The sequence below is a fragment of the Erpetoichthys calabaricus genome, chromosome 12, assembly GCF_900747795.2.
Source record: "Erpetoichthys calabaricus chromosome 12, fErpCal1.3, whole genome shotgun sequence".
In the NCBI taxonomy this organism is placed as follows: Eukaryota; Metazoa; Chordata; class Cladistia; order Polypteriformes; family Polypteridae; genus Erpetoichthys; species Erpetoichthys calabaricus.
The window spans coordinates 17481602-17493643 of record NC_041405.2 but is presented as its reverse complement, the minus strand read 5'-3'; the positions used below and the strand labels follow the sequence as shown (position 1 = coordinate 17493643).

The 12042-nt window shown below is 43.8% G+C and overlaps 1 protein-coding gene across 1 annotated transcript in view; it reads right to left on the bottom strand.

Moving 5' to 3' along the window:
- Positions 1-6072, bottom strand: part of LOC114662977 (tripartite motif-containing protein 16-like) — a 29012-nt gene extending 22940 nt beyond the window's left edge. The window contains exons 1-2 of the mRNA XM_028816727.2: positions 5195-6072; positions 1491-1586 (exon numbers count right to left, since the gene is read on the bottom strand). Of these exons, the coding sequence (XP_028672560.2) occupies positions 1491-1586; positions 5195-5785 (687 nt within the window). The 5' untranslated portion in view covers positions 5786-6072. The remainder of the gene's footprint in view (positions 1-1490; positions 1587-5194) is intronic.
- Positions 6073-12042: the final 5970 nt, after the last annotated feature.

Sequence of the window (12042 nt, the reverse complement as noted above, 5' to 3'; positions counted from 1 at the left end):
TCGAAGGTGGGAAGTACAATACTGGATAGGAGGTAAGAAAGGCGCCACAAGAATAACGACAGAGTCTGAGGAGGAGGCTTTAGAGGAACGTGTTAAAGAGGGACCACCGGGCAAGAGAGGTTCCAACTAGGGAATCCATTCCCGGACGGATTTATTCAATCCAGGGAATTTGGGAATCCCGCATTTCATTCCCAGGAATCCTGGGCACCCGGGGATGACACAGTACATGGGCATCTCACATGTGAATGGTTTTAGAATGACCGACACTTATTTTAATAAAACTACTGCAATATGTTGACACAAATAAAAGACTTACCTTATCTACAAGCAGTTCTTGCTGTCATATAAGTACGTGTATCTAGTTAGTTGCAATAATAAGAGCGTAGAAAGCACAACGTGTCGAGCGTGCGGTCGTCCAGGCTAGAGAGCACCTTCGTGCAGAGTACGCCAGCCGCTGAGAAAGCACGCTCTGCCTCCACTGAAGTAGGCGGCACAGTCATCAGATACCGATACACTTGTTCTAAACAACTCCCGCACTTGCTGTTGCTCTGAAACACCGCCATTTCAGCTTTTACTGATGCATCCAGTTTCTTGTCATCATTCTGTGATGGCAAGTTTCTTGGCACAGATAATGCGGATGCTACAGACTGACGCATTTCAATTTCAAGTTGCTGTTCAAAGCTGTTGTCTGATGAAGTGCAAGCTGCAGCAATGGCGCCACCTTAATTATTTTCAACTATAACTCTATTATTTCTTGATCGATTTTTACACTTTTACACGCTATATATGTGAGCTTAGCCGTTCCCATTTTCCTGGGAATTACAGGAATGAAAAATGTCCGGGATTCCCTAGTTCCAACACACATGGATATAGAGAGAAAGCACTGATGGTATATATGTAAAGGGCAAGAGATATGTACTCTAATCACCGGTCTTTAATCTGTACTGTGGCTATTAATCAATAAAAATGATAATAATAATAATAATAAAAACTATAATATGACACAAATCCAAACAGAAAAAACAGAATTAAAAACTAATAATCATAAAGTTTAAACAATAATTCTAAAATAAACGTGAGCCAGGGCAACAACCCTGGAAGTACCATAACAAAGGTGTTCAAAGTAGAGATGGAAAGCATTTGCTTTATCTGTGAGGGATACTGGATTTGGCTTTAGTTTGAAGTCTCTAAGTTCCTGTAAATCCTGTCCCATAAAATCAAGACCGCTGCTAACCTTTGTTTCACCTCCATATTCAGCTTTAATTGATATCCACAGACGCATTTCTTGTGTGTTTCTGTATCACCAAACTAAATTTTGAATGTCACTGTTGACATTCATGTGTACTTTTTCCAGGTATTTTTCTCATTGACGTGCGCTAATATAAAGTGCTGACAACATTGATTGTAATGCAACATTACAAAAACCAAAGGCTTTTCGAAAATAATATTTTCTTACATGCATGATGGTATGAAGTGTAAAATTAACTTACTTTTATTCTTTTGACTTTCATTCTTAATTTCTCCAGGTCCTTCATTCTCTCCTGAGCTTTCTGTTTCAGGTCTTTCTTTGTACTCTCCAGTTGCAACTGTGGAGGAGACAGAACAAATCAGGGAAGTCTCAACAGAATTCACTAAATCAGGGGAGTCTAAACAGAACCATTGACTTGTTGAAGCAAAATAATTTCTGTTAAACTCACATTCACTAACTCTTTCCTGATGCTTTATCATGGAAACACACCACGATCTGTCCCAATTTGGACACCTGCACTGTTGTAACTGCGGATGGCCAGCTGCAGATCTGTGAAGTTTGGATTACAAAGGCCCTGAGAAGCGGCTCCTTTACACCGTGAGGAAACAGAACTACACTCGTGTGTGGACACTGCCTCTCCAAGCACTGCAAGCACCATGCTTATTCTTCTCATTCTGCACCCTGTGATGCCCCAGTGCCCACAGCCATGGGCACAACCCTCAGTTTAGGGACATCGATGGTCATGACAGAGATGGACTATGGCAAGTGAACAGATGAGCAAGACTTTATATTCAAAGGAATAGCAGAAATGTATTAAGACTATAAAAATTAAAGTGTTCCAAAAGTGCAACGCTAAGCAGCCGCATTTCGATAAATATTTGAGTAAATAAATTATTCAAATCTGTCCCATAAAAACCACTCAGGGACCTCGGGTGCTCAGATAAATAGAGAATACATAAATCACAGTTCTCCTGTAATACATATTCCCTCCTCAGGACATTCTTAAAAACTCACTACACGGGGCCCACCACAGGAGAAAAGAAAGTAAGGGAGGACAAAGTGGAGATGGATGGATAAAGTAAAAGAAGATTTGAAGGAAAAGGGTCCGACTGAGGAGGTGAAGGACCGAGCTGTATGAAGAACGTTGGTCAGGCACATCGACCCCACACAGAAGTGGGAAAATATGAAGAAGAAGAAGATGGCAACTTGCTGTAATTGTACCTGTCTATACATAAATGCGGGCAAACAGCAAACACCTGTGGGCACACAGGCACACAAAAACAGAATTGCATAACACCAGTCTTAGCTTGTCTTCACTGGCTTCCAGTTCACTATAGGGCAGCTGTGCGCAACCTGCGGCCGTACGGCTGCATGCGGCCGTGGACGTGTATATTAAAGTGTACGTAATGGCGGCCGTGCAGGTGTAGGGTCTCTGGACTCCAGCGAGTAAGGGGTCTCAACGCCGCGGAATCTTTGTCGGCCGGGTCGGTATGGTGACGCCGAAAGCCGATTTGGACTCTGGGGTCTCTAGACTCCTGCAAGTGTAGAATCTCAAACACCGCAAGTACCGAACCCGATTGGTAGACAGCAATCTAGAGTCTGGAATACGGCTAATGGTCTCCAGCGAGTCCCCTGACTTTGCAAGTCTGTCTGCAAACATGCAAGAGCAAGGAAGCCATTAATGGCGATGTTTTCCAAACTTCCTGAAACAATTGCTGTAAAGGTTTTTTGTCCTATATGACGTTTCGTAGACATTTTTTTACATATGTAGACCAGTAAATTGAATATTGTCAGATATATCATACTCTGTTTTAATGTGTAATCTGTAAATTTTTACATAAATCATAAAACATTATTAAGTTTACTTGGACTTACTGGCGGCCGTTATTAAAGTAAAAAGTCTGTAGTGCGGCCGTTATTAAAGTAAAAAGTCTGTAGTGCGGCCGTCAATAGCGGAAAGGTTGCGCATGCCTGCTATAGGGTTTAGTTTAAAAATATACTGTTTTGTTTTTAAGTCCCTAAATGGTTTAACCTCCTTTTATCTTACTGACCTCTTACAACCTTACTCTCCATCATCACTGAGGTCTTCTAACCAGAACTTACTGGTCATGCCGAGTTCTAGACGTAAACTTAGAGGAGACGGTGCTTTTGCAGTAGCTGCCCCTAAGCTTTGGAATAGTCTACCTTTTAATATTAGGTTAGCACCTTTAAAATCCTGCTTGAAAGCCTACCTTTTTGCTCAAGTTTTTTAAACTTATATGTATTTTAGTGTATTTATTTATTATGTATTGATGTATTTATGAAAGCTGTACAGCACTTTGGTTGACTTCTGTTGTTTAAAATGTGCTCTATAAATAAAAATGACATGACTTGACTTCACAGTAAAGAATCATTTCTGCAGACGGTGACTGCAAACAAGAAATTAAAACGTTTGCTGCTTGGATGAAACGCAATGACATATTTACAAAACATAACAAGGAGTAGAGACATTACTTTACTAACAAAGATTAGGATAGTTAAGGCTATGATCTTTCAGTTAGTAAAATACGGCTGCGAAAAACTGCACCATAAAACAAGGCTATACGTAGAAATAAAATCAATGCCTTTGAATTATGGTGTTGGAGAAACTCCTTGAAAGCTCCCTGGACTGCACAAAGGTCTAATGAGTCGATACTTAAAGAAACACACCCTGATTGTTCCTTGGAAGGGCTCATCCTGAAACTAAAGCTTCAATATTTCGGCCACATAATATGAAAAAGAAATCTCACTGGAAGAGATCTTGATGCTGGGTAAACATGAGGGTAAAAGGAGAAAGGGGCGGCAAGATGGTTGGACAGTATTTGTGAGGCCACGATTATGACCATACAACAAGTTAAAGAAGCAGTAGCTGATAAGAGACGCATGGCGTGCTAAAAGTCCATAAGATCACAAAGAGTCGGACTCGACTAAACAATCGAAGAGATAAATAAAATTAATATGACTTGACTTCATAGTAGGGACTATAGTTGTATCTGGCGTCATAAAAGTCATGTTGACAAGAAATGAGAAGAGACTTACAAAGAGGTCAGTGCAAATTCCTCAGGTTGCTAGGAAATGCTACAGCATTATGAAAAGAGCCTGTGGGATGATCCATGTTGACCTGTTTTGTCCATGATAAATGCCTAGCTATGATTACTGCAGAAAATATCTTTATTTTGAAGGAAAAAAGTTTGTATTATTAATTATGCAGTATAATATAAAGATATGACTATGAATATTAACTATATCAGTTTTGACTGGGGAAGCACCAGTTTTACTTTCAGTGGATGCTCTTCTTGGAAAGAAAACACTCTTGCTTACAAACTTAACTCACAGCAAAGGCTCCGAATACTTGACGACAATATGATATTTCAGCTTTTTATTTTTTGTATCGTTAGTTAAGGCGCGGGCGGCACGGTGGCGCAGTGGGTAGCGCTGCTGCCTCGCAGTTGGGAGACCTGGGGACCTGGGTTCGATTCCCGGGTCCTCCCTGCGTGGAGTTTGCATGTTCTCCCTGTGTCTGCGTGGGTTTCCTCCGGGTGCTCCGGTTTCCTCCCACAGTCCAAAGACCTGCAGGTTAGGTGGATTGGCGATTCTAAATTGGCCCGTGGGTGTGTTTGTGTGTGTCCTGCGGTGGGTTGGCACCCTGCCTGGGATTGGTTCCCTGCCTTGTGCCCTGTGTTGGCTGGGATTGGCTCCAGCGGACCCCCGTGACCCTGTTTGGATTCAGCGGGTTGGAAAATGGATGGATGGATGGATAGTTAAGGCGCCCACGGTCCATAGTGACTGGCCAGTCTTCTGGGGCTGTACGGCTGCTGCGTGTCAACATCGACTGAAGGTGAAATACGCTAAATAAAAATATGAACTTGTATAACTATATCTCGATAAGAAGCTTATTTACAACATTAAAATATTCAACGTCATTACCTCTTTCTCGGCTCTTTCTACGTCAGGGTTCACCGTGTCGTGCGCCCTGTGCTCCGTCATCCCGCATATTAAGCAGATGCACGTCTGATCGGTTCTGCAGAAGATTTCCAGCACTTTTTGATGCTTTAAACAGACTCTTTGCTCGAGGTTTCCAGTCGGATTCTCCAGTTTGTGTCTCTTTAAAGCCTGAAACTTCTTGTGCGGCTGGAGGTGCTTCTCGCAATAGTTGGCCATGCAGGTGACACAGGTCTTGGTCGCAGCCCCTCGGTTACTCCCGATACAGAAATCACAAAGCACGTCGTCAGGTCCTCCGTACGTCTGAAGCAGAGAAGAACCGACTGCTGATTCTTTTAACTGCTCCGTTAATTCAGCAAGCAATGCATTTCTGTTGAGCAAGGGCCTTCGATTAAACTCCATTCTGCACTGCGGACATCTATAACGTCCCGATGCGTCTCCCCGATCCCATAAATTCTTAATGCAGTTCATGCAGTAGTTGTGCCCGCACGGGATAGTGACCGGGTCCTTCAGCATATCCAGACACACCGAGCAGGTGACCTGATCGGGAGACACGGGCTTCTGCCATTGCAGCATTTGGATCAAGAAAATAACTGAGACCAAGTCTGCGGTCCGGCAGGGAGCTCCCACTTCAAAGGACGTTCCCGTCAGTTTCGAATGAGAAAGGCAAATTTCCCGTTAGTCCTAACGTTAGCACGTGCACGCAATACAATTCGGAAACGAAAGGAAAATTATCTTCAGTCACTTCCTGAAATCTGAGGTGTAGAGTGAGCTGTCAACGCAGTTAAATGGCTATCTGTCTGTGAACCGATCTTGAACAGTTCTATCGAAATAAGCTATTTATCGCGCTGTGCTGCTAGTGATTACTGCGCGTGTTCACATCGCAATTACGTCACGTTTCCTTGTGGTTTTAGTAACACGCCCATCGAATCTTGTGGCTTGACTAAGTAGCGGGCTGTTTGACATCTTGTCTGGAGTTTTTGCTCATCTTATCTGCGCGCTTGATGGAGCCTGTTAACGGTTTACCTGCTGTCTGTGACCGACTTTCTTCTATTCCCTTAAGTTTGGTTTCGTGTGCTGTCTCGCTCTGGCTATGTAATTGAGACATGTTTTCTCTTACGTTTATAATTGCTAGTAAAGTTATTTTATCATTCAATTTTTTTTCTTTTGTTGTATTATCCAAATAGTTAAACCTTAATTATAGCTGACTTGCTACATGCATGTATCTTTACACTTTCTAATTCCTTCTTACTTAATTTCATTCTTGCAAACAATTACTTTTCTCTTTATTGTGTGGGTAGATTTCATGAAGTGGCCACAGGGTGTAAGGGTTCATTTAATGTGGACATTTCTGATGTTATCCACCAGTTTGCATTGTTGTTTGCTTACTTGCTGGATATTTTTATACCTGAATGTATTACTACAGAGGTATTACAGTTCAGTCCTGAAGTACCCCGTGGGTGCAGATTTTTCATACTAAATAGTCTTTTTTTTCCCCCTCTACACTTAACTGTTTAATTGGTGCAGCAGCATGAGGGTTAGAAGTAAAAAAAAATGCAAGGTGTTTGCACAGTTAATTGCATCCAAAAACTGTCAATTAAAGGGAACAAGTAAGCCAGCGATTCGCTCGGAAATCCAAGAATGGCAATCAGTTTCTGTTCCGTCTGATATTTGGCTGGATGACATATCATGCTTAATTCAATAAGCATATCTGTACTAAAGCGGTTTCGTTTTGTGGAGACGTGATTCTGTTGCCTTTGATTAGAGCAAGTGTAGCGAACAGGTTGTGTTGTTTGGGCGCCACCTACTGACTGTGGGAAGCCGCTGCGTTTGACTCTGGGGCGGGCGCCCTCGGTGGGAAGCCGCTGCGCAGGCCCGGTCTTAGGTATTATGGGGCCCTAGGCGAAAGGGGGGTCCAGGGGCCCCCTGAGGGGGGCAGAGCCCCCCTGGAAGCTCTGTGAAATGCGTGAAAATTAGACCAAGGAGTCAATCCGGGGCCCTAGACGGTCGCCTACTTCGCCTATGCCTAAGGCCGGGCCTGCGCTGCGTGATGAAATATCATGGAGGGTATATGCGGTGGTGTGGGCTATCGCGTCCGGGCGGCTGTACAACCTGGAGTGTACCAGTGATGGGAACTCCGGCTCTTTTCAAAGCTTCGGCTCTTTTGGATCGGCTCCCTTTAAAGAGCCGGCTCTTACGGCTCCCGAATGGCTCTTCGTTTAGTATCACTTGGATGCTTATATTTTAGCCTAATTAAGCAATTATGAATGGTTTGTGTATAAGCAATTTCTTATTCATTGTTTTCAGACATTACGTATTTTATGTATTTTTTCATTACAAAAAATACACAGTTACTATTGTTTAACATTTTAACAAAAGCTTTAAATGAACAACTTAACACAAAACCACAGCAAACAAATTAAATAAAGGCCAAACTCAACAACAACACAACACTATGACTCTTCGAATAAAAGTTTTTAGGCCAGGTTGGCATTCAGAAATGCCAGATGCCTCAGCTTAGATGGGCTGATGCGATTTCTCCTCTCCGTGATTATTTGTCCTGTTTTTGAGAAGACTCTTTCTGAGGGGACCGATGTAGCGACAATGCAAAGTCTTCCTACCATTACCTTAACCAGGCGTGGGTAGACTGCAGCCTTGGTCTCCCACCAGCTCAGTGGGTCTTCAGCTCTTTGCATGAGGGGCTCCTCAAGATAGGACCTCAACTCCAGCATAGCATCAGCTGTGGGATTTCTCCTTGCAGTGTCTCCTGTTGCTCTTTCGTCAAAGAGCCTCCACACAGCAGAAGCTTGTGGTTCCTGTGAACAAGCCACCGCTCCAATTTCTTCCTCTTGGCCGTCTGATGGAGGAGCAGACAGGCTGCTGGGGTTGCATCTTGCTGCTGCTGCACTTATTCTTTGAAATGCCCCATCCACAGCTCTGTTGTCATTAAATGCTACCTTTTTTTTCCAGAGCAGTGGTTTCTGAAAGCACAGTGTTGTACTCCATCCTCAGATATATAGTTATGGAATAATTGTTTGGGACAAAGTTTTTTCTGCTAGGGAGAACATACATGGGGTTTAAGGCCTGTACAAAAGTTGTAAATCCTCTGTCCTCCACAATGGAAAATGGTTGAAAGTCGCCAGCTATCATTTTAGCCAGCTCCTCATCGACACTTATTTGTTTGTTTGGCGTCATTTGTTTTGGAATAAATGTGCTTATTTTGGTTTGAACTGAAGACCGTGTTATACCTGCAGTTTTCGGTAAGACAGTGGATGCTGCAGCAGAAGTACATGGATCTTTTTCCAGGGTCAGTGGATGGCAGGAGAGAGGGCACGCTGTCCTCCAGTTGCATGGATGGGTGGGTGGTTCTTATATGTCTGTGCAGGTTTGTTGTTGACCCTGCTCTAATGGATATTTTCATATTACAAATTCTGCACTTAGCTTTGCAGTCTCCAATATCACTGAAATTTCATTCATTTCTTCACTCTTCTTTTTTTCTTCATGATATGCTTGCATTTAAATCTGGCTCCTCGTCTGTCGCAGCGACAGGTACACAGAGCGACAGTGTCACTCTGTGTACCTGGCCTGTACCAACACTTGCTGTCTTCGGAGCGTCTGTCCCCCTTCCTTCTTTCACACAATGGTACGATCCTAGCCCGATGTGTTGTTCGTGAACGAGCCGGCATTATGAGCCAAAGTTCTGTGTGCCCATATAAGTAAAGTCCCACCCCTGCCGAATGGATTTTCAGCAGAGCTGAGCAGGAGCGGCTGAAGCTTCGGCTCTGCTCGATGGGCATCGGCTCCTCTCGTTCGCTTCAAAGCATCGGCTCTTAGAGCCAGCTCGTTCGCGAACGACACATCACTAGCGTGTACACTTTACCTCAGGTGTAGTTCATAGGTCATAGGCATGGTAAAGTTTCCATTTAATTCACTAACCGTATTTGAACTAAAGCGGTTTCTTTGTGTGGGCGCCTTCGTTCATTGTTTGTATCCATGACTGTACAGGTTGTGTTGTCTGGGCGCCACCTGACTCCGGGAAGCCGCCACGTTTCAGGAAGCCGCTGTGTTTGACTCTGAAGCGGGCGCCACGGCGCAGCACGTTGTGTTATTTGGGCGCCACCTACTGACTCTGGGAAGCCGCTGCGTTTGACTCTGGGGCGGGCGCCGCTGTGTTTTGGGAAGCCGCTGCGTTTTACTCTGGACTCTGAGGCGGGCGCCAAGGCCACAGTGCGCATGCGTGCGTTTGACTCTGGACTAGGGCGGGCGCCAAGGCCGCAGTGCGCATGCGTGCGTTTGACTCTGGACTAGGGCGGGCGCCAAGGCCGCAGTGCGCATTCGCCTTGGTGCGTCTGCTGTGCATAAATTAACTGTGGTTTAGTAAGACAGATTACAGGTACAAATAACATTGAATGCTATAGCTACTTTGCCCACGTGTGCTCATTAGAAAGCAATGGCCTACTGTAAGTAATCACCACATTGAACGCAGAACAATGTTTGGTGTCATTTGTATGTATGCTTGTTCAGGTTTTCTGTTGAGAGCATTTGGATGCAATTAAGCGAGCAAGTGAACGCAAAATAGTGAATCATAAAGGAAAAAATAAAATAGACTTTTATGAAAAAAATGCTTTTTTTTTTTGTTTTTTCTAAATGTAACTTTCATACAGACTCATCGAATTAAATTAAGAATAGGGGGACATCTAACTAAATGAGAATGATTTGGTAATTATCAGACTGCTTTGAGTGAAAAACCTTTAGCCACAGTGGAATGCCAGGATTGAATGTGCATAGTGTGGTACCCGGATGGGGGTGGTACCCAGCCAGGACCCCCAGGAGGACCGGAGGAGGGCCTATGCCTCCACCAGACCACGAGAAGGCGACCGCCCTGGTTGCTTTGGGGGCCACGGGTACAGAGCTGGGAAGCTCAACCCTGTAGGGGCCCGTGGTCACCGCCAGGGGGTGCCCTAGTGCCTAGAGAGCCCTGGACCTCAGCACTTCCGCCACACCAGAGTGCTTCCGGGGATACATCCAGCACTTCCGCCACACAGGGGAGTGTCGGCGGAGGAGTGTCGGGAAGGCACCTGGAGCACATCCGGGTGCTTATTTAAAGGGGCCGCCTCCCTTCACAAGGAGACTGGAGTCAGGTGGAAGTGGACAAGAGTTGTGCTGGAAAGGAGTGGAGGCGGCCTGAAGAGTGAGGCACTGGAAGGAGAGGCCTGGACTTTGGAGAATTGGTGCAGGAGGCACTGGGTTTGTGCAACAATGAACTTTGTAAATAGTGTAAATAAACGTGTGTTGGGTAAACAAACGATGTCCGTCTGTCTGTGTCCGGGCTGCTTCTCACAATAGCTATGGAAGAGAAGTGGGAAGAGATTTACAATGTTCCGTCTCTGGGATCATACCTGTCAGGGTTTCATAAATCACAGAAGCAAAACCTCAGAAGATACTCCTTGAGATTTATACTAAGGTGTGAGTATCCCAAGTAGTAACAAATCAGATGTCGTGTTAGTGTATTTATTAAATAGTTATTAATGTGGTTTCTGGCTTTACTTTCAATGTAGATGGAGGACTATTCTGTGGAAACTAGGGGGCTCCGCCCCCTGCTCGCTTCGCTCGCCAACCCCTGGTGTTGGGAATGACAAAGAGCGTGATGTATGAATGAGATATAGAATAGTGTGACGGTGTAGATGATGCAAATAGAAAGCAAACAATAAAGTGTGTGGCACAGTGTAAAGGTTTATTGGAAAATTTCTTTGTACACGCCGTTTAAGTGTAAAAGGTAATTCCAGCTCAGAACTTGTAAGGTCATTTAAGATGGTTATTATCGTGATCAGAGTCAACTTTGTCAGAGCTTAGAAAGAGTTGTGTCTCTCCAGGAAGTAATGGAATGACTTGGGTATTTATGTTTTCCACATTAATATTTTTTGGACATAATATAGTGCGTTGTGTTAAAAGGGGCATTTGGTCTAATGAGATTGCTGTTCCAAATCTCTCTGTAACTAAGTCGTCGCAGATAAAGGCTTGAGGAATTGTAATAATATGTGGCTGAAGTCCATCTGTATTGGTGAGTGTACCATCTCTCAGTTGTAATAAGTAATTGTTATGATCTGGTTCTGGACATCGTATCTTTTTTACTAACTGTATCTTTTGAAAGCAATGCCAATTGTCTGCGTATTTTAAGGTGCACTGAACAATAGCTGAGTGCATGGCATCTGGAAGAATAGCTAATCACTGTTTAAAATCTCCTCCTAATAAAAGTACCTTTCCTCCAAATCGAATATTATTATTCATAAACGTTTGTAGAAGTTTATGAATGGTGTTGAGTAAGTGACTTCATGCCATTGAACATTCATCAATAAACAACATTTTTTCAAGACGGATGTCACGTGCAGTGCCACCGTTAATGTTCATAGTGGATACCGATTTGTAGGATCTAATGCAGTTGATAAAGATTTCACTTTTAGGTACATCGTCAGTTAGAATCTTCTGTAGATATTCAGTATATGAATGTAAAGAAGGCAGTCTAATTTGACCCTTTTGACAACGTCTAAATGTATTACTTGTATTGCCAGTTGTTTCTTCAGGGAAGTGAACTGAATGACAATGATTGCAAATGACATTCATTAATCCGAATGAATTTTCCTGGTGTATGTTTTCCTTGTGCCGTTTGAGAGGCGCGTTGTTGCATGTGTGGTATTTGGGACGTGTTGTTTTGGAGCTGTAATCGATTTGCCTGTGCTGTGTGAGAAGCCCGTTGTAGCCTTCGCTGCCATTAACGTATGTCTGAGACGGGAGGTGTTTCGTTTTGAATCCGTGCCTGTTGCGATGCAGCACTT